Below are 19,594 nucleotides of genomic sequence, written 5' to 3' on the forward strand. Positions count from 1 at the left end.
GACCCAACCCCCCCAAATGGACCCAAAACCCCCTGAAACTCAGCCCCCACCCCCCAAACCACCCCCTTCCCCCCCAAAGTGACCCAAACCCCCCTAAAATGGACAAAACACCCCAAAATGGGATCACTCACCCCCAAAGTGACCCAAACCCCCTAAAATGGAGCCCTCCCCCCGAAGTGAGACCCCGCACCCCAAAGCTGAACCCTAAACCCCCTCAAACTGACCCAAAACCGCCTGAAACCGACCCAAAACCGCCCCTTCACCCCCTAAAACCGACCCAAACCCCCCCAAAGTGACCCAAACCCCCCCAAAATGGACCCAAACCCCCCCAAAGTGACCCAAACCCCCCAAAATGGACCCAAACCCCCCTCACACCTTGCCCCCCCCCCCCCTTCCCGGCGCCTGGGGCCGCCTCAGAGCCGAGTTCTGAGGTAAACCTGAGGGAACTCTGAGGTAAACCTGACGTAGGTATGAGGCAAACGTGACGCAACCCATCTGAGGTAAACCTGAGGGAGATTTGAAGTAAATCCGAGGTGAATTTGAGGTGAATCTGAGGGAAATCGGGGCCGCAGCGGGGAGGCCGGGCCTCAGCGCTCAAGATGGCGGCGGCGGGCGCGGGAAAGGCGGGAAACGACAACTCCCAGCATGCCCCGGGAGAAGGGGGCGGGGCGAAAGGGGGGTTCGGACCAATCAGCGAGCGGGCGGGGCGGGCAGGCGCGGCCTCGGCGCGGCCTGGCAGCGGCGGCGGCGGCGGCGGCCATGAACATCCTCCCGAAGAAATCCTGGCACGTCCGGAACCGGGAGAACGTGGCGCGGGTGCGGCGGGACGAGGCGGAGGCGGCGGCGGAGCGGCGGAAGCGGGAGGCCCGGGCGCTCAGGGCCGAGCAGGAGGCGAGCGCAGGGCGCAGGCGCGGCGGCGGGGAGCGGCGCGGAAGGGCGCAGGCGCGGGGCCTGGGGCGGCGGGGGCGGGGCCTGGGGAGTGGGCGGGGCTTGTGGGTCTGTTGTGGACCGGGAAATGGGCGGGGCTCAGTGGCGGGGGCGGGGTTTAGGGCCATGTGAAGGGATTGGGAGTGGGTGGGGCTGGGGGCAGCGGGAGGGGCTTGGGGCAGTGGGCGGGGCTTAGATCAAACCATTCTCGTCTGCGGGGGGAGGGGGGCAGCGGGGCCAAAAAACCGCTTTGGGGGGTAAAATAAAGCGGGGGGGGGGGCCCATGGGGGGGGGATAACCCCGGGGGGGCAGATTGAAGGGGGAGGGGGGAAAGCTGGGGGGGAGGGAGGTCAAAGGGTCTGGGGGGAGGTGTGGGGCAAAATACACCCCCGGGGGGGGGGGGCGGGGCAAATCGTGGGGGGTGGGGGGTAAAATGGCCGGGGGGGGGCAGATTGGGGGGGGGCAAAATGGCCGCGGGGGGGGCTCCTGTGGGGCAAAACACCCGGGGGGGGGCAGAAAAGGGGCATTTGGGGGGCAAAAAGGGGCATTAATGGGGGTAAACCCCCCCCCGGGGGGGGGCAAATACCCCCGGGGGGGGCAGATCCTGGGGGTGAGGGGGGCACAAAGCCCCCCCTGAGCGCCCCCCCGCCCCTCCCCCCCCAGGCCCGCCCCCACCTCCTGCGGAAGAAGGCGCGGGTGGGAGGAGGGGGCAGCAGCAGCCCCCCCCCTCCCCCCCCCCCCTCTTCCCCTCCCCCCACGAACGGGGGGGGGCGGCGGCGGCCCCCAACCGGGAGCACGAGGAGGAGAAACGCCAGGAGCAGGTGGGGGTGGGGGTGGGGGTGGGTGAAAAAGGGGGAGGGGGGTGGGGGAGGGGGGTCTGGGGGGTCGCCCCTCCCCCCAGGCCCCTCCCCCACCCTCCACTGCCCCCCAGGAGCGGCAGGAGCGGGCGCTGGGGGTGCTGACCTACCTGGGGCAGAGCGCGGCCGAGGCCCAGACCTCCCCCCCCTGGTACCAGCGCCCCCCCCCCGCCGGCGATGACGTCACGGCGACGGCGATGACGACAGCGGCGGCGGCGGCGCGGGAGGAGGGGCGCAAAGCCGCCCTCGACCCCCTCCTCGCCATCCGCCGGGGGCTGCGGCGGCCGCAGCGCCGCCCCTCCCCCGCCCCGGAGACCCCCCCGCCGCCGCCCCGCCCCCGCCGGGGGGGCTCAGGGTGAGGCCCCGCCCCCTCATTAATGACCCCCCTCATTAATAGCCCCCTTCATTAATGACCCCCTTTCATTACCCCCCCTTCATTAATGCCCCCCATAATTACCGCCTTCATCAGTGACCCCCCTTCATTAATTGCCCCTTCATTAATTACCCCCTTCGTGACCCCCCTTCATTAATTACCCCTGCATTAATTACCTCTTCATTAATGCCCCCCTTCATTAATGCCCCCCCCATTACCCCCCTCGTTAATGTCCCCGTTAATGACCCCCCTTTCCCTCCCCCCTTATTAATTACCCCTCACGCATTACCTAACCCTTCGTTAATTAAGCGCCATCATTAGCCTGTTAATTACCCCGGCTCCTCCGGTGGCCCCTCCCGCGCCCCCCATTTGCCAGTTAACCCCTAATTCCTTAATTACCCCCAGTTCCGTAGTTAACCCTCTAATTACCACAGCTCATTAACCCCCATTCATTAACTCCCCATATTTATTAATTACCCCCATTCCATTACTTAACCACCTAATTAATTAGCCCTTAATTCATTCATTAACCCCGCTAATTCCAGTTCATGAACCCCCCCTCATTAATCCTTCTAACTAATTAATTATCCCTAATTCATTACCCAATTCCCCCTAATTCGTTATTAGCCCCGTTCATTAACTCCCATTCATTCATCAACCTCCCTAATTCATTAATTACCCCAATTCATTCATTAATCCCCTAATTCACCAACCCCCATTAATTCATTACCCCAATTAACTCCAACTCATTAACCCCTTCAGTCATCATCTCCCACTTCATTAATTACCCCCCTCGTTCAGTGCCCCATCCCTCAATTACCCTCCCATTAATCACCCCAATCCATTAATTACCCCATTAATCACCCCAATCCATCACCCCAATCCATTAATTACCCCATTAATTACCCCAACCCATTCATTACCCCATCTATTAATTACCCCAGCCATTACCCAACCCATTAATTGCCCCAATCCATTCATTACCCCATTAATTACCCCAATCCATTAATTACCCCATTCCTTACCCCCATTACCCCCCATTAATTACCCCATTAATTACCCCCATTAATTACCCCATTCCTTACCCCTCATTAATTACCCTCATTAATTACCCCATTCCTTAATTACCCTCCCATCAATTACCCAGCCCATTAATTACTTCCTAATCCATTAATTACCCCATTAATTACCCCATCCATTCCTTACGCCATTAATGACCCCCCCTAATTAATTAATCGCCCCCGCAGGCCGCCCTCGCTGGAGGAGCTGCGGCGCCAGCGGCTGCGGCGCGAGGCGGGGGAGGGGGCGCGGAGCCGGGCGCTGCTGGAGGGGCTGCGGCGGGGGGGGAGGGGCGGGGGGAGGGGGAGGGGAGGGGGGGGGCCCCCCCCCCCGGCGCGCGCGCGCGCCCCTACAACTCCCAGTCCCACCCCCACCGGGCGCGGGGGGGGCGGGGGGGGCCCCGCTGAGACCCCCCCCCGAAGTGGGGGGAGGGGGCGGAATGGGGGAGGGGCAGGGGGAATGGGGGAGGGGCAGGGGAAATGGGGTGGGGAGGGGGGCACCCCCAGAGCAAAGCACCCCAAAATATTGGGGGGGTGGTGATGGTTGGGGGGCGGGGGGGCACCTCCCCTCCCCCATCCCGATGTCGGGGGGAATGGGGGTGGGGGAGGGGGAAAATGGGGTGGGGGAGGGGAAATGGGGGTTGGGGGCCCCCCCCCAGAGTGAAGCACCCCAAAATATTGGGGGGGGGAATGGGAAAAGAGGGGGGGGATGAATGGGGGAGGGGGCGGGGAAAGGGGGGCCGGGCCCCTCCCCCGACCCGACCCTCTCCATATAAAACTATTTATTCATAAATATTTTCCAAAATGAAAATAGTTTACGAAAAAATATCTTAAACCGCCGACGGGGGGAGGGGTTCGCTCCCCTTCCCCCCACCCCCCGCCCCTCCCCCCAGCCTGTGAGCCCCCCCCCCGCCCCCCCCCGGTGAAAGTGGGGGGAGGGGCAGAAGGGCAGGACCCCCCCCCGCCCCCCCATGCCCAGCCCAGCTGCAATGGGGGGGGGGGGGAGGGGTGAGAATTGGGGGCCAACTGCTGGTTCTTGGGGGTGGGGGGGGGTTGGGGGGGGTCCCCGGGCTGCTGCCCCTCCCCCCCCACCCCGGGGGTGGGGGGATGGGAAGGGGCCGCCCCTCCCCCTCACTGCAGGTCGCGGTCCTCGAGGTAGCGGTACTCGAAGGTGAAGCCCTCCTTCTTCCGCTGGCCCCACTTCTCGTAGTCAAAATAGATATAGGTGCCCTGGGGGGGGGTCAGAATGGGGGAGGGGGGGGTCAGGGGGGTGGGGGTGGGGCTGCACCCCCAAAAAAAAACCCGGGGGGGCCCAAACCCCGCAGCGAGGGGCTTCCCCCCCCCCCCCCCCCCAAAGCAGGCGTTGAGATGGTGGCCGTGGGGGGTGGGGTGGGGGTTTGGGGGTGCAAGGGGGGGGGGTTGGGGTGGGGGTGGGGGTTTTGGGGTCCCCCCCGACCTGCTCGAACTCGTCGGTGATGGTTTTGGGCTCCTCGTGGCGCTGGAACCACATCATGTACTTGGTGTGGAACCGCCACGACTGCTTCTTCAGGGCCTTGGCCGCCAGGTACTGCGCCTTGGTGCCCTGCGGGGGGCAAAGCGGCTCGGGGGGCGCCCCCAGACCCAGAGGGACCCCCCCAGAGCCATAGGGACCCCCCCCAACCCAGAGGGACCCCCCCAGAGCCATAGGGACCCCCCCCGACCCAGAGGGACCCCCCAGAGCCATAGGGACCCCCCAGAGCCATAGGAGCCCCCAGACCCAGAGGGACCCCCCCAACCCAGAGGGACCCCCCAGAGCCATAGGGACCCCCCCGACCCAGAGGGACCCCCCCAGAGCCATAGGGACCCCCCAGAGCCATAGGAGCCCCCCAGACCCATAGGGACCCCCCCCCGACCCAGAGGGACCCCCCCAGAGCCAGAGGGACCCCCCAGAGCCATAGGAGCCCCCCCAGACCCATAGGGACCCCCCCCCCGAGCCAGAGGGAGCCCCCCAGAGCCATAGGAGCCCCCAGACCCAGAGGGACCCCCCCCAACCCAGAGGGACCCCCCAGAGCCATAGGGACCCCCCCAGACCCAGAGGGACCCCCCCAGAGCCATAGGAGCCCCCCAGACCCATAGGGACCCCCCCGACCCAGAGGGACCCCCCAGAGCCATAGGGACCCCCCAGAGCCATAGGAGCCCCCCAGAGCCATAGGAGCCCCCCAGACCCATAGGGACCCCCCCCGACCCAGAGGGACCCCCCAGAGCCATAGGAGCCCCCCAGAGCCATAGGGACCCCCCGACCCAGAGGGACCCCCAGAGCCATAGGAGCCCCCCGACCCAGAGGGACCCCCCAGAGCCACAGAAGCCCCCCAGACCCATAGGAGCCCCCCCCGGCCCAGAGGGACCCCCCAGACCCATAGGAGCCCCCCGACCCAGAGGGACCCCCCCAGACCCATAGGACCCCCCCCCGACCCATAGGGACCCCCCCCGATCCATAGAGGCCCCCCCACCGTTGCGGGAGAGGGGCTGGGGGGCCCTGCCCCACATTTGGGGGGGGTTGAGGGGGGTTTGGGGGGGTGGGGGCACAAATTGGGGTCCCCCCCCACCCTGGGGGGGCTGCGCCCACCCCCATGGGGACCAGAGACCCCCATGGAGGGGGGGGGGGACACACCCCCAGTTTGGGGGGGGCTCATAGAAGCAACCCCCCTTTTCCGGGGACACCGCACCCCCCCCCCCCCCCAGGGGGTTCCCACCCCCCCCCCCCAGGACCCCCAAATCCCCCTCCCCTCCCCCCGGGCTGCAGCGGGGGGGGGGGGAGGTTTTGGGGGGGTTGGGGGGTTTTGGGGTACCTCCAGGTAGTAGAAGATGAAGAAGAGGGTCTCGGTGGAGAGGCGCTGGTAGAACTCGACGGTGTCGGAGTGGGGGGGGCATCTGGTGGTGGTAGGGGGTGGGGCAGGGGTTGCGGGGCAGGTACTGCCTGGGGGGAGGGGAACGGGGCAGGGGTTAACCGGGGCGGAAAAAGGATCCCAAAAACCGATAGAAAGAGCAAAAACGGGTAGAAAGGCGTTAAAACCAACCCCAAAGTGCTTGAAAACCGCGAAAAAGAACCAAAGAGTGGTGGAAAATCGCTAAAACGAACTGCAAAATGATGGAAAATTGCTGAAAGGGCCCAAAAAAGGATTGAGAATCGCTAAGAGGAACAAAGAAATGTTTGAAAATTCTTAAAAACAACCAAAAAATGATGGAAAATTCCTAAAAGGAACCAAAACCGGTTTGAAAATTCTTAAAAGGGACCAAAAAATGTTTGAAAATCGCTAAAAAGAAACGAAAAATGATGGAAAATTCTTAAAACAAACCGAAAAAATGATGGAAAATTCCTAAAAGGAACCAAAACCGGTTTGAAAATTCTTAAAAGGGACCAAAAAACGTTTGAAAATCGCTAAAAAGAACCGAAAAATGATGGAAAATTCTTAAAACAAACCGAAAAAATGATGGAAAATTCCTAAAAGGAACCAAAACCGGTTTGAAAATTCTTAAAAGGGACCAAAAAACGTTTGAAAATCGCTAAAAAGAACCGAAAAATGATGGAAAATTCTTAAAAACAACCAAAAAATGATGGAAAATTCCTAAAAGGAACCAAAACCGGTTTGAAAATTCTTAAAAGGGACCAAAAAATGTTTGAAAATCGCTAAAAAGAAACGAAAAATGATGGAAAATTCTTAAAACAAACCGAAAAAATGATGGAAAATTGCTAACAGGAACCAAAAAATGATGGGAAATTACTAAAAAGGACGAAAAAAGGATTGAGAATTGCTAAAAGGAACCAAAAAATGTTTGAAAATTCTTAAAAGGGACCAAAAAATGTTTGAAAATCGCTAAAAAGAACCAAATAATGATGGAAAATTCTTAAAAAGAACCAAAAAAAATGATGGAAAATTCTTTGGAAGAACCAAAAAATGAGCAAAAATTGTTAAAAAGAACCAAAAAAGGGATTGAGAATTACTAAAAGGAATGAAAAAACGTTTGAAAATTGCTAAAAGGGACCCAAAAATGATGGAAAGCGACTAAAAGGAACGGAAATTAAAAGGAGCAAGATGCAAACCCTACAGAAACGAACCCCAAAATACCCAACCCCCCCCCCCCCGCCCCAAAACCCAACCCCAAACCGTCCCCAAAAACCCCCAAAGACCTCAAAACCCAGGGAGAAACCAACCAAAATCCCAAACCCGCTGAAAATTCCCCCCGTACCGGACGCGCTCCGAGTCGGAGGGGGGCGGCGAGGGGTGCCAGGCGGGCTCCGGTGGCCCCCAGACCCCCCAACCCCCCTTTAGCCCCCCCCAACCCCCCTTTAGCCCCCCAGGACCCCCCAGGACCCCCCAGGTTTCGGGGACCCCCCAGGTTTCGGGGACCCCCCCGTACTGGATGCGCTCCGAGTCGGAGGGGGGCGGCGAGGGGTGCCAGGCGGGCTCCGGTGGCCCCCAGACCCCCCAACCCCCCTTTAGCCCCCCCAACCCCCTTTAGCCCCCCCAGGACCCCCCCAGGTTTCGGGGACCCCCCCAGGTTTCGGGGACCCCCCCGTACCGGATGCGCTCCGAGTCGGAGGGGTGCGGCATGTGGTGCCAGGCGGGCTCCTGCAGCGCCTGCTGGTAGAGCTGCTCCTTGGCCAGGGGCAGGGGCCCGAGGGGGCAGACCCCCAGCGAGAGGGGGATGCTCACCTCCCCCAGCCCCCCCGGGGGCTGCCCCGCCGCGGGGGGGGGGGCGCCGCCCCCCAGCAGCAGCTCTGGGGGGAGGGAAAGGGGGGTGAGAGCGGCCCCCGGGGGGGTCAGGGGGGATTTGGGGGGCGGTGGGGGGGATTAAGGGGGTCTGGGGGGGAATTGGGGGGGATTGGGGGGATTTGGGGGGAATGGGGGGGGAATTGGGGGGATTTGGGGGGAATGGGGGGCTCAGGGGGGATTGGAGAGGATTGGGGGGATCTGGGGGGGATTGGGGGGATTTGGGGGGAATGGGGGGGCTCAGGGGGGATTGGAGAGGATTGGGGGGATCTGGGGGGATTGGGGGGATTGGGGGGATTTGGGGGGAATGGGGGGCTCAGGAGGGACTGGAGGGGATTAAGGGGGTCTGGGGGGGAAATTGGGGGGGTTGGGGGGATTGGGGGGGACTGGAAGGGGATTAAGGGGATCCGGGGGGAACTGGGGGGGGATTAAGGGGGTCTGGGGGGGAATTGGGGGGGATTAAGGGGATTTGGGGGGGATTGGGGGGGACTGGAGGGGATTAAGGGGATTCGGGGGGCATTGGGTGGGTTTGGGGGGATTGGAGAGGATTAAGGGGGTCTCAGGGGGGAAGTGGAGGGGATTAAGGGAATCCGGGGGGAATGGGGGGGTCTTAAGGGGATTTGGGGGGGATTGGGGGGGATTGGGGGGGATTTGGGGGGAATGGGGGGCTCAGGGGGAATTGGGGGGGATTAAGGGGATTTGGGGGGGATTGGGAAGGATTTGGGGGGAATGGGGGTCTCGGGAGGAATTTGGGGGGATTGGAGGGGATCCAGGGGGATCTGGGGGGAATTGGGGGGATTAAGGGGGTCTGGGGGGATTTGGGGGGACTTGGGGGGATCAAAGGGGTTTGGGGGGATTTAAGGCGCTTTGGGGGGGATGGGGGGAATCTGGGGGAATTGGGGGGTTTGGGGGGCTACGGGAGGAACTGGGGGGGTTGGAGGGTTTGGGGGGGGGGTGAAGGGGCTTTGGGGGGTTCTAGGGGGACGTTTGGGGGGCTTGGGGGGTGTAGGAGGGATTGGGGGGGATATGGGGGGTATGGGGGAATCCGGGGGATTTGGGGGGGACTGGGGGGAGTTTGGGGGGGTTGGGGGGTTGGGGGGGATTGAGGGAGCTTTGGGGGGAATTTGGCAACGTTTGAGAGCGTTGGGGGGACTGAAGCGGATTGGGGGGGTTGGGGGGGTTGGGGGGGCTCTGGGGGGGCCCGGGGGGGGGTCGGGGGTCCCTTACCCCTCTCAGCCAGGTGCAGGGTGGGGACGGGGTCCTCCAAGCCGGAGCTGATGGCCGCTCGCTCCGCCATCGACTTGAGGCTGCTGAGGGGCTCCGGCGCCTGGGGGGCGGGAAATGGGGGGGGGACAAAAATGGGGGGGGGGTGTCAGAAAAGGGGGGGGTGTCAGAAAAGGGGGTGGGAGGGGCAGAGGGGGTAAAAATGGGGGTGGGAGGCAGCAGAAGCCCCCCAGCTCCCCTCCCCCGGTGCCGACCATCGCCCCCCCCCCAAAAGCTCCCCCCCTCCCCCGCTCACCTTCATCTCGGGGGGGGAGCTGAACGGGGGGGGCCCGTTGAGGAGGGGCTGCCCCGGTTTGGCCTCGGAGAAGCTGGGGGTGGGGGAGCTGGGGGGGTTGGAGGGGAGGGGCACCAGCAGGTTGGCGCTGCCCCTCCCCCCACCCCCCCCCGCGTTTGGGGGGGCGGGGGGGCCGCTGGGCTCCTTCCTGGGGGGGGGGGTGGGGGTGGAGGAAGAGATGTAAGTGGGGGAGGGGCGCCCAAGCGTCCCCCCGTTATTGGGGGGACCCCCCCCCCCCGCCCCGCGGGCGGCGGCGGGGGCTGGTGGGGGCGGGGGTGGGGGGGTTGGGGTACTCACGGGGCGCTGGTGGGGGGGTTGTGGCCGGGGGCTGGGGGGGAGGGGCTGGGAGCCCCCGCCCCCGCTCAGCCCCGGCTCCGCCGCGCTGTCGGCCACCACCCACCCGTAGCCTGGCGGGGGGGGGGGGGGGGGGGGGGGGGGGGGGCGTCAGCGGGGAGACCCCCGAGCCCATCCCCCCCCGAGCCTATCCCCCCCCCATTGACACCCCCAAAGTCATTAATGCCCCCCCCAAATCAACGCCCCCACCCTGCACCTGCGCTGCCCCAACCCCCAACCCGTTAACGAACGCCCCCATTAACGCCCCCATTAACACCCCCCATTAACGCCCCCGATCTCGTTAACGCTGCTCCCCCGCTAATTAACGCCCCCAAAAATAATCAGTCCCAGTACCCCCCCAATCCCAGTAGCCTCCCCCCATCCCAGTAGACCCCTCCCAATCCCAGTAGCCCCCCAGTACTCACTGGTGGCCCCGTTCTGCTTGCTGGGGGCCTGCTGGGCGCTGGGGGGCCGGGGCTGGGGGGCGCTGGGGGGGCGCGGGGGGGCGACGGCCTGAGCGTAGGGCGTGGGGGTGCTGGGGGGATGGGCGCCGGGCGGGGCCCCGCCCTTCCCCCCCCGCCGCCCCCCGCCCCCCCCGGGGGCCTGGGGGCCCCCCCCAGCCCCTCCCCCCCCGCTGCGGGGGCCATTGCCCGGGGGGGGAGGGGCGGCGGCGGCGGCGGGGGGAGGGGGGTACGGGGGGGCCGCGGCGGGGGAGGGGGCGTGGGCGTGGGGGGGCTTCGAGCCGTTCTTGGCCGGCGACTGCAAAAAAAGGGGGGGGGGGCGTTATAAAGGGGGGGGGTCGGTAAAAGGGGGGCAGCTGTTATCGGGGGGGGGCGCTATAAAGGGGGAGGCACCCTCATAAAAAGGGGGGGACACGCAGAAAGGGGGGAGCACCCGCTATGGGGGGGGGGGGGGGCGTTGTAAAAGGGGGGGGGACCCTCGTCCTAAAGGGGGTCCCTGTTATAAGGGGGGGGGGGCATCACAAAAAGGGGGGGACTTCATAAAGGGGGGTGTTGGGGGGCGCATTATTAAAAGGGGGGCGAGCACTATAAAAGGGGGGTGCTATAAAAAGGGGGGTGCTATAAAGGGGGAGGGGCCCTATGAAATGGGAGACACCCACTATAAAAGGGGGGAGGAGCCCTATAGAAGGGGGAGGGGCACACACTATAAAGGGGGAGGGGCCCATAAAAGGGGGGGAGGGGCCCACAAAGGGGAGACACCCACTATAAAAGGGGGGAGGAGCCCTATGAAAGGGAGGGGCACACACTATATGGGGGGCGGGGCCCTATAAGGGGGGGCAGGGCCCATAAAAGGGGGGGACACCCACTATAAAAGGGGGTGGGGCCCTATAAAAGGGGGGGCACCCACTGTAAAGGTGGGGAGGGGCCTATAAGGGGGAGGGGCCCATAAAGGGGGGGAGGGGCCCATAAAGGGGGGGAGGGGCCCATAAAGGGGGGGGGAGGGGCCCATAAAGGGGGGGGGGAGGGGCCCATAAAGGGGGGGGAGGGGCCCATAAAGGGGGGGGAGGGGCCCATAAAGGGGGGGGAGGGGCCCATAAGGGGGGGGGAGGGGCCCATAAAGGGGGGGGGGAGGGGCCCATAAGGGGGGGGGGAGGGGCCCATAAGGGGGGGGAGGGGCCCATAAGGGGGGGGGAAAGGCCCATAAGGGGGGGGGAGGGGCCCATAAGGGGGGGGGAGGGGCCCATAAGGGGGGGAGGGGCCTATAACGGGGGGAGGGGCCTATGGGGGGCCTATAAGGGGGAGGGGCCTATAAGGGGGGAGGGGCCTATAAGGGGGGAGGGTCCCCCTCACCTGCCCGACCTCGCTGTCCGTCGACCGCCCCCGCTTCTTGTCGTCCTCCGAGTTCTCCTGGGGGGAGGGGGACACATCAGATCCGGGGGGGGGGGGAGGGGCGGGTCCCCACCGCCGCCCCTCCCCCGCTCACCGTGGTGCAGTTGGCGGGGCTGGGGGGAGGGGGGAGCTGGAGGTGGTGGAGGTGGGGGTGCTGCTGCTCTGGTTGAAGATCTCGTCCTCCATCTGGCTGTGGCTGGGGGGGGAGGTGGCCACCCGCGCCTGCGCTGCAGGGGGGGGGGGCGCGCTGGGGGAGGGGCCGCGAGGAGCCCCCCCCCCCGCCCAACCCCCCCCCCCCCAATCCCCACAGCGAAGAAGCTCCCGCTCTCAAAAACCCCCGCTCCCAAAAAGCCGCTTTCCTCCCCAAAAAACCCTTCCGCCCCCAACTTGCCAAAAATTCGCCCCTCCCCCCCCAAAAAAAAAAATTTTGCCCTCGGGAAAAAGCTCGGCCCCATCCGTAAAATTTTTTGCCCCCATTGATAAAATTCCGGCCCTTCGACAACAATTTTTTGCCCCCTCAACAAAATTCCAACCCCCCCCTCGACAAAAATTCCCCCCCTTGGGTAGAATTTGCCCCCTCGATAAAATTCTGCTGCTCTCGACAAAATTCCGGCCCCCTCGATAAAATTTTTTGCCCCCTCGACGAAATTCCTCTCCTTTGATAAAATTCCACCCCCTCGCCACAATTTTTTGCCCCCTCAACAAAATTCCAGCCCCCGCCTCGACAAAATTCCCCCCTTTGATAAAATTCCACCTCCTTGACAAAATTTTTTGCCCCCCCTCGATAAAATTCCGGCCCTTTGATAAAATTCTGCCTCTCTTGACAAAATTCCGAGCCCCTCAATAAAATTTTTTGCCCCCCTCAACAAAATTCCTCTCCTTTCATAAAATTCCACCTCCTTGACAAAATTTTTTGCTCCCCTTGACAAAATTCCACCCCCTCAATAAAATTTTTTGCTCCCTCAACAAAATTCCAGCCCCCGCCTCGACAAAATTCCGGACCTTTGACAAAATTCAATCTCCTCAATAAAATTTTTTGCTCCCTCAACAAAATTTCTCTCCTTTTACAAAATTCCCGCTCCTTGACAACATTTTTTGCTCCCCTTGATAAAATTCTGCCCCTCCCGACAAAATTCCACCCCCTCAATAAAATTTCTTGCTCCCTCAACAAAATTCCAGCCCCCGCCTCGACAAAATGCCCCCCCCCCCCCCCTCCCGGACAAACGTTTTCGCCCCCCGCCCCCCTTACGGATGTCCTCCAGGTCGAGGTCGTCGTAGAGGAACTCGTTCTCCTCGAAGTCGGGGTCCTGGGAGGAATCCACGTAATATTCCACGTCGTCCTTGATCTTGCGGATGGCGTCCACCAGGATGGAGTCGTTGTCCAGCATCCGCAGGATCGTCTCCAGCATCCGCACGTGGTAGCGGTGCTTCTCGATGTGCCGCTTCAGCCCCTCGATCCGGTCCTGCTTCTGCGGGGAAAGCGAGGAGCCTGAGCCAAACCGGCCGTGCCCGGGCCGAGGCCCTTTCGGGCCAACCCCAGGCAAAGCGGAAACGCCCCAAGGCACAGAATCCGAAGCAAAGTTGAAGCCCCTGAAAGAATTTGAGGCAAACTGGAAATACTCCAAAGCAGCGAATCTGGGGCAAATTTGCAGCAAATTTGCAATGCCTTAAAGAATTTGAAGCAAATTCGAAATACTTAAGAGCAAAGACTTTGAGGCAAATTTGCAGCAAATTCGAAATACTTTAAAGAATTTGAAGCAAATTCGAAATACTTAAGAGCAAAAAATTTGAGGCAAATTTGAAGCAAATTTGAAATACTTTAAAGAATTTGAAGCAAATTCGAAATACTTAAGAGCAAAGAATTTGAGGCAAATTTGAAGCAAATTTGAAATACTTAAAAGCAAAGAATTTGAGGCAAATTTGAAGCAAATCTGCAATACTTTAAAGAATTTGAAGCAAATTCGAAATACTTAAGAGCAAAGAATTTGAGGCAAATTTGAAGTCCTTGAAAGAATTTGAGGCAAATTTGAAATACTCCAAAGCAGAGAATCTGAGACAAATTTGAAGCAAATTTGAAATACCTAAAAGCAAAGAATCTGAGACAAATTTGCAATGCCTTAAAGAATTTGAAGCAAATTCGAAATACTTAAGAGCAAAGAATTTGAGGCAAATTTGAAGCAAATTTGAAATACTTAAGAGCAAAGAATTTGACGCAAATTTGAAATACCTAAAAGCAGCGAATTTGAACTGAATTTGAGGCAAATTTAAAATACTCGAAAGCAAAGAATCTGAGACAAATTTGCAATGCTGTAAAAAATTTGAAGCAAATTTGAAATACTTGAAAGAATTTGAGGCAAATTTTAAATACCTAAAAGCAGAGAATCTGAGACAAATTTGCAATGCTTTAAAGAATTTGAAGCAAATTTGAAATACTTAAGAGCAAAGAATTTGAGGCAAATTTGAGATACTTAAAAGCAAAGAATTTGGCGCAAACTTGAAATACTTAAAAGCAGGGAATTTGAGGCAAATTTGAAATATTTAAAAGCAAACAATTTGAAACAAATTTAAAACACTTCAAAGAATTTGAAGCAAATTTGAAATACTTAAAAGCAAAGAATTTGAGGCAAACTCGAAATGCTTAAGAACAAAGAATTCAAAATGAATTTAAAACACTTAAAACCACAGAACTGGAAACCAATTTCAAATGTTTAAGAGCAAAGAATCCGAAGCAAATTTCAAGTATTTGGAAACACAGAATTTGAAAGCGATGTAAACCATTTAAGAGACACGGAATGGGAAGCGCATCCGAAGCCCTAAACGAAGCCCCCGCCCCTCGCGTCATCGCGGCGCCGCTTACGTCCTTGTCGCCTTTTTTTTTGCGGGTCTGCACCGAGAGCGACTCCACTTCGCTCTCGAACTGATCCACCTGCATGTTGAGGGTGTCGATGGTGTTCTGGGGGGGAGGGGGGCTCAGTCAGGGCTTGGGGGGACCCCCAAAATCGGGGGGGGGGGGGGGGCGCCCCCAAAACCCGCCCCCTCACCGTCAGCCACTGGCCGACCTCCTCCTTCTCCTTCTGGGCGGGGTCGACCTTCTGCGCCAGCCCCAGCCCCTCCTTGGAGTACGCCTTCGTCTTCGTCTCCCGCTCCACCACCTTGAACCGCTCCATTTGCTGGGGAGACAAAAAAAGGGGGGGGGTTCAGGGGGTACCCCAACATCCCCCCACCCCCCCCGGGGAGGAGGAGGAGGAGGAGGAGGAGGAGGAGGGGGGGGGCGCCCCCCCCCAAGCGCCCCCAAAGGCGGGGGAACGACCCCACGGGCGCCCGGTCGCTGGCGCCCCGAAACGCGGCGGCGCCCCGGGGTGGGGGCGCGCGGGTTTTGGGGTGCCCCCACGCCCCCATTTTTCCCAGAGCCCCCCCCCATTTTACTCAGGACCCCCCCCAAAACGACAGGAGCATCCCCAAAATGAACACCAGGGCCCCAAAAGGCAGCTGCCCACCGGGGGGGGAGGGGCACGGGGGGGTCGCTTGGGTTTTGGGGTCCCCCCACCCCCCATTTTACTCAGAGCCCCCCCTTTCCCCAGGACCCCCCCCGCCCCCAGCGATGGCAGCACCCCCAAAGCGAACCCCGGGACCCCAAACCGCCGCCACCCCCAGAGCTGGGGGGACGCGGGGGGGGGGGGTCACTGAGGTTTTGGGGCCCCCCAACCCCCCCCCTCCCCATTTTACCCTGAACCCCCCAAATTTTACCCAGGGCCCCCATTTTATTCAGCCCCCCCCCCCAAAGCGACGGCAGCACCCCCAAAGGGCAGAGCAGGAGCCCGGAACGCCGCTGCCCATTGCGGGGGGGGGGGGAGGGGTCGCTCGGGTTTTGGGGTCCCCCCCCGCCCCCCCCTCCACGGGGCCCCCCCCCCCCACCGTCTCGATCAGCTTGCGGTTGTCGATCAGCTGCCGCTTGTCCTTGATCTCGTTGGAGGCCACCCAGGTCTTGATCTGGTCCCTCAGCCGCTGCGGGGGGGCGGGGGGCGTTAAAGGAGGGGGGGAACCCCCAAACCCCCCCCCAGCGCGGGGGGGCACAGGGGAGCCCCCCGGGTCCCCTCCCCCCCCCCGGTACCTGCAGCTTCTTGATCTCCTTCTTCAGGTCGGCCTCGTACTTCTCCTTCTGGTTGGCGTTGGCGGCATTGTGGAGCTGGGGGGGGGAGGGGGGCAAAATGAGGGGGGAGGGGGCAAAATGGGGGTGGGGGGGCGAAACGGGGGGTGGGGGCGAAAAAAAAAGGGGTGACGGGGGAAAGAAAGGGGCGAGGGGGGCAAAAAGTGGGGTGGGGGGAGCAAGGAAATGAGAGCGTAGAAAAGGGGAGCAAAACGGGGGGGCAAAAGGGGGGGAATGGGGTGGGGGCAAAAAAAGGGGGTGGGGGTGAAAGGGGGGCAAAAAAGGGGTGAGGGGCAAAGAAAAGGGGGTGGGCAAGGGGGGGCAAAAAGGAGGGGGCAAAAAGGGGGTGAGGGGGCAAAAAAGGGTGGAGGGCAAAGAAAAGGGGTGAGGGGGAGGAAAATGGGGTGGGGGGCAAAAAAAAGGGGGGTGGGGGTGTGAAAATGGGGGGCAAAAAGGGGTGGGGTGGGGGGTGGAAATGGGGAGGGGGCAAAAAGGGGGTGAGGGAGTGAGAAAAGGGGGGGTGGGGGGGCAAAAACATAGGGCAAGGGGGCAAAAAGGGGGGGCAAAAAGGGGTGGGGGGTAAAAACAGGAGGGGCGAAAGGGGTGGAAATGGGGGTGGAGATCAAAAAGGGGGGAAAGGGGGGGTGAGGGGGTCCCAGGGGGATTTTGGGGGTCTCCAGGGGGTGGGGGGGGATTTGGGGGGGTCGGGGGGTAAAAAGGGGGGTTTGGGGGGGTCTCAGGGTGGCTGGGGGGTCCCGGGGGGTGAGGGGGGATTTGGGGGGTCCCGGGGGGTGAGGGGGGATTTGGGGGGTCCGGGGGGTGAGGGGGGATTTGGGGGTCCTGGGGGGTGGGGGGGGGCCCTGGGGGGCGAGGGGGGATTTGGGGGGTCCCGGGGCAGAGCCCCCCCTCACCTTCTGCCAGATGTCCTCGAACTGCTCCACGCCCTCCGACACCTTCTTGAGGCAGCGATCGATCTCACCTGGGGGCGGCCCCGCCCACCTCGTCAGGGCTGAGGGGAGCCGCCCCGCCCTGCCCCGCCCCCCCGGCCCCGCCCAGCCAGGCCCCGCCCCCTGCCCCGCCCCCCGGCCCCCCTCACCTTGCAGCTTCCTCTTGTCAGCCATGGCGGGGTTAGCGGGGGGCTCTCGGCATCACTTCGGGGGGCGGCCGCTGCGGGGGGAGCGCGTCAGGGACCCCCCGGGACCCCCCCCAACCCCCCCGGGACCCCCCAATCCCCTGGAGCCCCCCAGAGCCCCCGGAGCTCCCTTGGAGCCCCCCACCCCCCCCGACCGCTCCAGAGCCCCCTCGGAGCCCCCCAAATCCTGTGGAGCCCCTCAGCCCCCCAAGCCCCCCGGGGCCCCCCGAGCCCTTTGCCCCCCCCCCCCGAGCCCCTTGGAACCCCCCCCCCCACCTTTTCCTCCCCTATAGACCCCAGCACCCTATAGACACCCCCCAGCCCCCCCAATCTCACACAGCTCCCTCCTCCTACGGCTCCCGTATGTCCCCCCCCCGCACGCCCTGCATCCATACGTCCCCACAGCCTTCCCTTGGGGGCAGTTCTCACCTATACGTCCCCAACCCCCCCCCAACGCGCTCCCTGCCCCCAAACCCCTACGCATCCTATAGATCGACCCACCGAGACCCTGCCACATCAGCCTGACCCCCCCTCCCCACCCCTATAGACCTGCTCCTAGACCTTCCTTACCCTTCTCCCAGGACCCTATAGCTCCCACGTCTTCACAGCCTATATAGACCTGCCCCTATAGACCTGGCCCTATAGGTCCTGCCTCAGGGCCCCTATAGACCCGCCCCTACAGCTTCTTGGTCCCTCCTCCTGGAACCCTATAGGCCCCGCCTCCTCAGGGCTCCTATAGACCTGCCCCTATAGACCCGCCCCTATAGGTCCTGCCTCCTCAGGGCCCCTATAGACCCGCTCCTATAGATCCCGCCTTCTCAGGGCCCCTATAGACCTGCCCCTATAGACCCGCCCCTATAGGTCCTGCCTCCTCAGGGCCCCTACAGACCCGCCCCTATAGGTCCTGCCTTCTCAGGGCCCCTATAGACCCGCCCCTATAGGTCCTGCCTCCTCAGGGCCCCTATACACCCGCCCCTATAGGTCCTGCCTTCTCAGGGCCCCTATAGACCCGCCCCTATAGGTCCTGCCTTCTCAGGACCCCTATAGACTCGCCCCTATAGGTCCTGCCTCCTCAGGGCCCCTATACACCCGCCCCTATAGGTCCTGCCTTCTCAGGGCCCCTATAGACCCGCCCCTATAGGTCCTGCCTTCTCAGGGCCCCTATAGACCCGCCCCTATAGGTCCTGCCTCCTCAGGGCCCCTATAGACCCGCCCCTATAGGTCCTGCCTCCTCAGGGCCCCTATACACCCGCCCCTACAGGTGCCGCCCCTTCGGGGCCCCTATAGACCTACCCCTATACATTCTTCCCCCCTCCTCCCGGGGCCCCATAGCTCCCGCCTGCTCAGGGCCCCTACAGACCTGCCCCTATAGCCCCCCCCCTTCCCCCGCGGCCCTGTGGGGCCGCCCCTATAGCTTCCCGCTGCCAGGGCCCCCTCGGGGCCCTATAGACCCCTACAGACCCCCTATGGAGCCCCTGTACCCCCTCTATAACCCCCCTATACCGCTCTATCCCGCCGTGCCGCGGGGCCGCCCCTCAGAGCCGCGGCCCCCACAGGCGCCTGTGCCTCCCCCCTCGCCCCCCGCCCCCCGCCGCGCCCGCCGCCCTCACCGGAGGCTCCTGAGGCGGCCGGGGCGCGGGGCGAGCTCCCCTCCCGCTGCCTGTCGGGCGGATTATCGCGATAGTGTCGCGGATGGCTCGGGTGGCGGCCCCCTCCCCCTCTTCACCGCCGACTCCGTCTCGGCGGCAGCATCCAAGATGGCGGCGGGCTCCCTGCGTCCGCCTCCCCGCCCCGCCGGCGGGGACCGGCCCTCCGCGCGCGGCCATTGGCCCAGCCGCGCGTCTGTCAGCCGACGCCGCCCGCGGATTGGCGGCGGGCGAGGAAGGGCGGGAAAGAGAAGCCCGCGCGGCCCCGCCTCCCCGCCGCGCTGTCAGTCAACACATCCCTGCTCTCCCATTGGCTCGGCCGCAGACCCGTCACTCCCGCTGTGGGGATAGCGAGGGGGCGGAGCGGCGCGGAGGCCACGCCCATAATGAGGCGGGCGGGGGGAAAAAACGCCTCGGCCAGCCTCCCATTGGCCAGAGACGCCGCCACTCAAAGCGCGGCGGGAGGGCCGGCGCCACCCGCTTCCCTCCTCTCCCATTGGCTGCCTCCTCCAGCGGGACAACCAATGGCCGCCGGACGCAGGCAGGAGGCGTGGCCAGCTCAGCGCCGTGCCACTCAAAAGCGGAACGAGCCTATAGGAGACCGGGAAAGAGGCCAAGGGCCCGCCCCCGGGGGCGGAGCCAGCCGCGCTGCGGGCAGGGAGACCCCAATAGCGGGGGACCCCGGGGTCCAGGACCCCCCCAGTCCCCAAAAAGGGGACCCCAACAGGGACCCCAACACCCAGGACCCCCCCCAACCCCTACAAAGGGGACCCCGACCTTTGGGACCCCCCCAAAAAGGGGACCCTAACACCCAGGACCCCCCCAACCCCCCAAGAAGGGGACCCCGACCTTTGGGACCCCCCCAAAACGGGGACCCCAACATCCAGCCCCACCCCCCCAAAATGGGACCCCGACACCCAGGACCCCCCAACCCCCCAAGAAGGGGACCCCAATATCCAGCC

General features: G+C 62.8%; 2 protein-coding genes across 2 annotated transcripts; one reads left to right on the forward strand and one right to left on the reverse strand.

The window, feature by feature from the left end:
* Positions 1 to 401: 401 nt before the first annotated feature.
* Positions 402 to 3,623, forward strand: LENG1 (leukocyte receptor cluster member 1). The gene is given in 6 exon segments (XM_087772957.1): positions 402 to 891; positions 1,591 to 1,644; positions 1,647 to 1,748; positions 1,859 to 2,139; positions 3,405 to 3,549; positions 3,552 to 3,623. Coding segments are annotated over 6 exon segments (900 nt in total). The 5' UTR covers positions 402 to 645.
* A 370-nt stretch (positions 3,624 to 3,993) lies between these two features.
* Positions 3,994 to 19,247, reverse strand: CNOT3 (CCR4-NOT transcription complex subunit 3). The gene is given in 19 exon segments (XM_087773227.1): positions 3,994 to 4,445; positions 4,672 to 4,797; positions 6,044 to 6,122; positions 6,124 to 6,171; positions 7,776 to 7,974; positions 9,194 to 9,293; positions 9,486 to 9,633; positions 9,775 to 9,931; positions 10,283 to 10,616; positions 11,669 to 11,725; positions 11,798 to 11,934; positions 12,957 to 13,176; positions 14,565 to 14,660; positions 14,749 to 14,877; positions 15,623 to 15,712; positions 15,819 to 15,893; positions 16,766 to 16,833; positions 16,951 to 17,021; positions 18,597 to 19,247. Coding segments are annotated over 18 exon segments (2,187 nt in total). The 5' UTR covers positions 16,976 to 17,021; positions 18,597 to 19,247; the 3' UTR covers positions 3,994 to 4,346.
* Between the last annotated feature and the right edge of the window lie 347 nt (positions 19,248 to 19,594).

Source organism: Nipponia nippon, unplaced genomic scaffold, assembly GCF_047370975.1.
Source record: "Nipponia nippon isolate SJK-2023a ecotype South Korea unplaced genomic scaffold, ASM4737097v1 scaffold_38, whole genome shotgun sequence".
NCBI lineage: Eukaryota > Metazoa > Chordata > Aves > Pelecaniformes > Threskiornithidae > Nipponia > Nipponia nippon.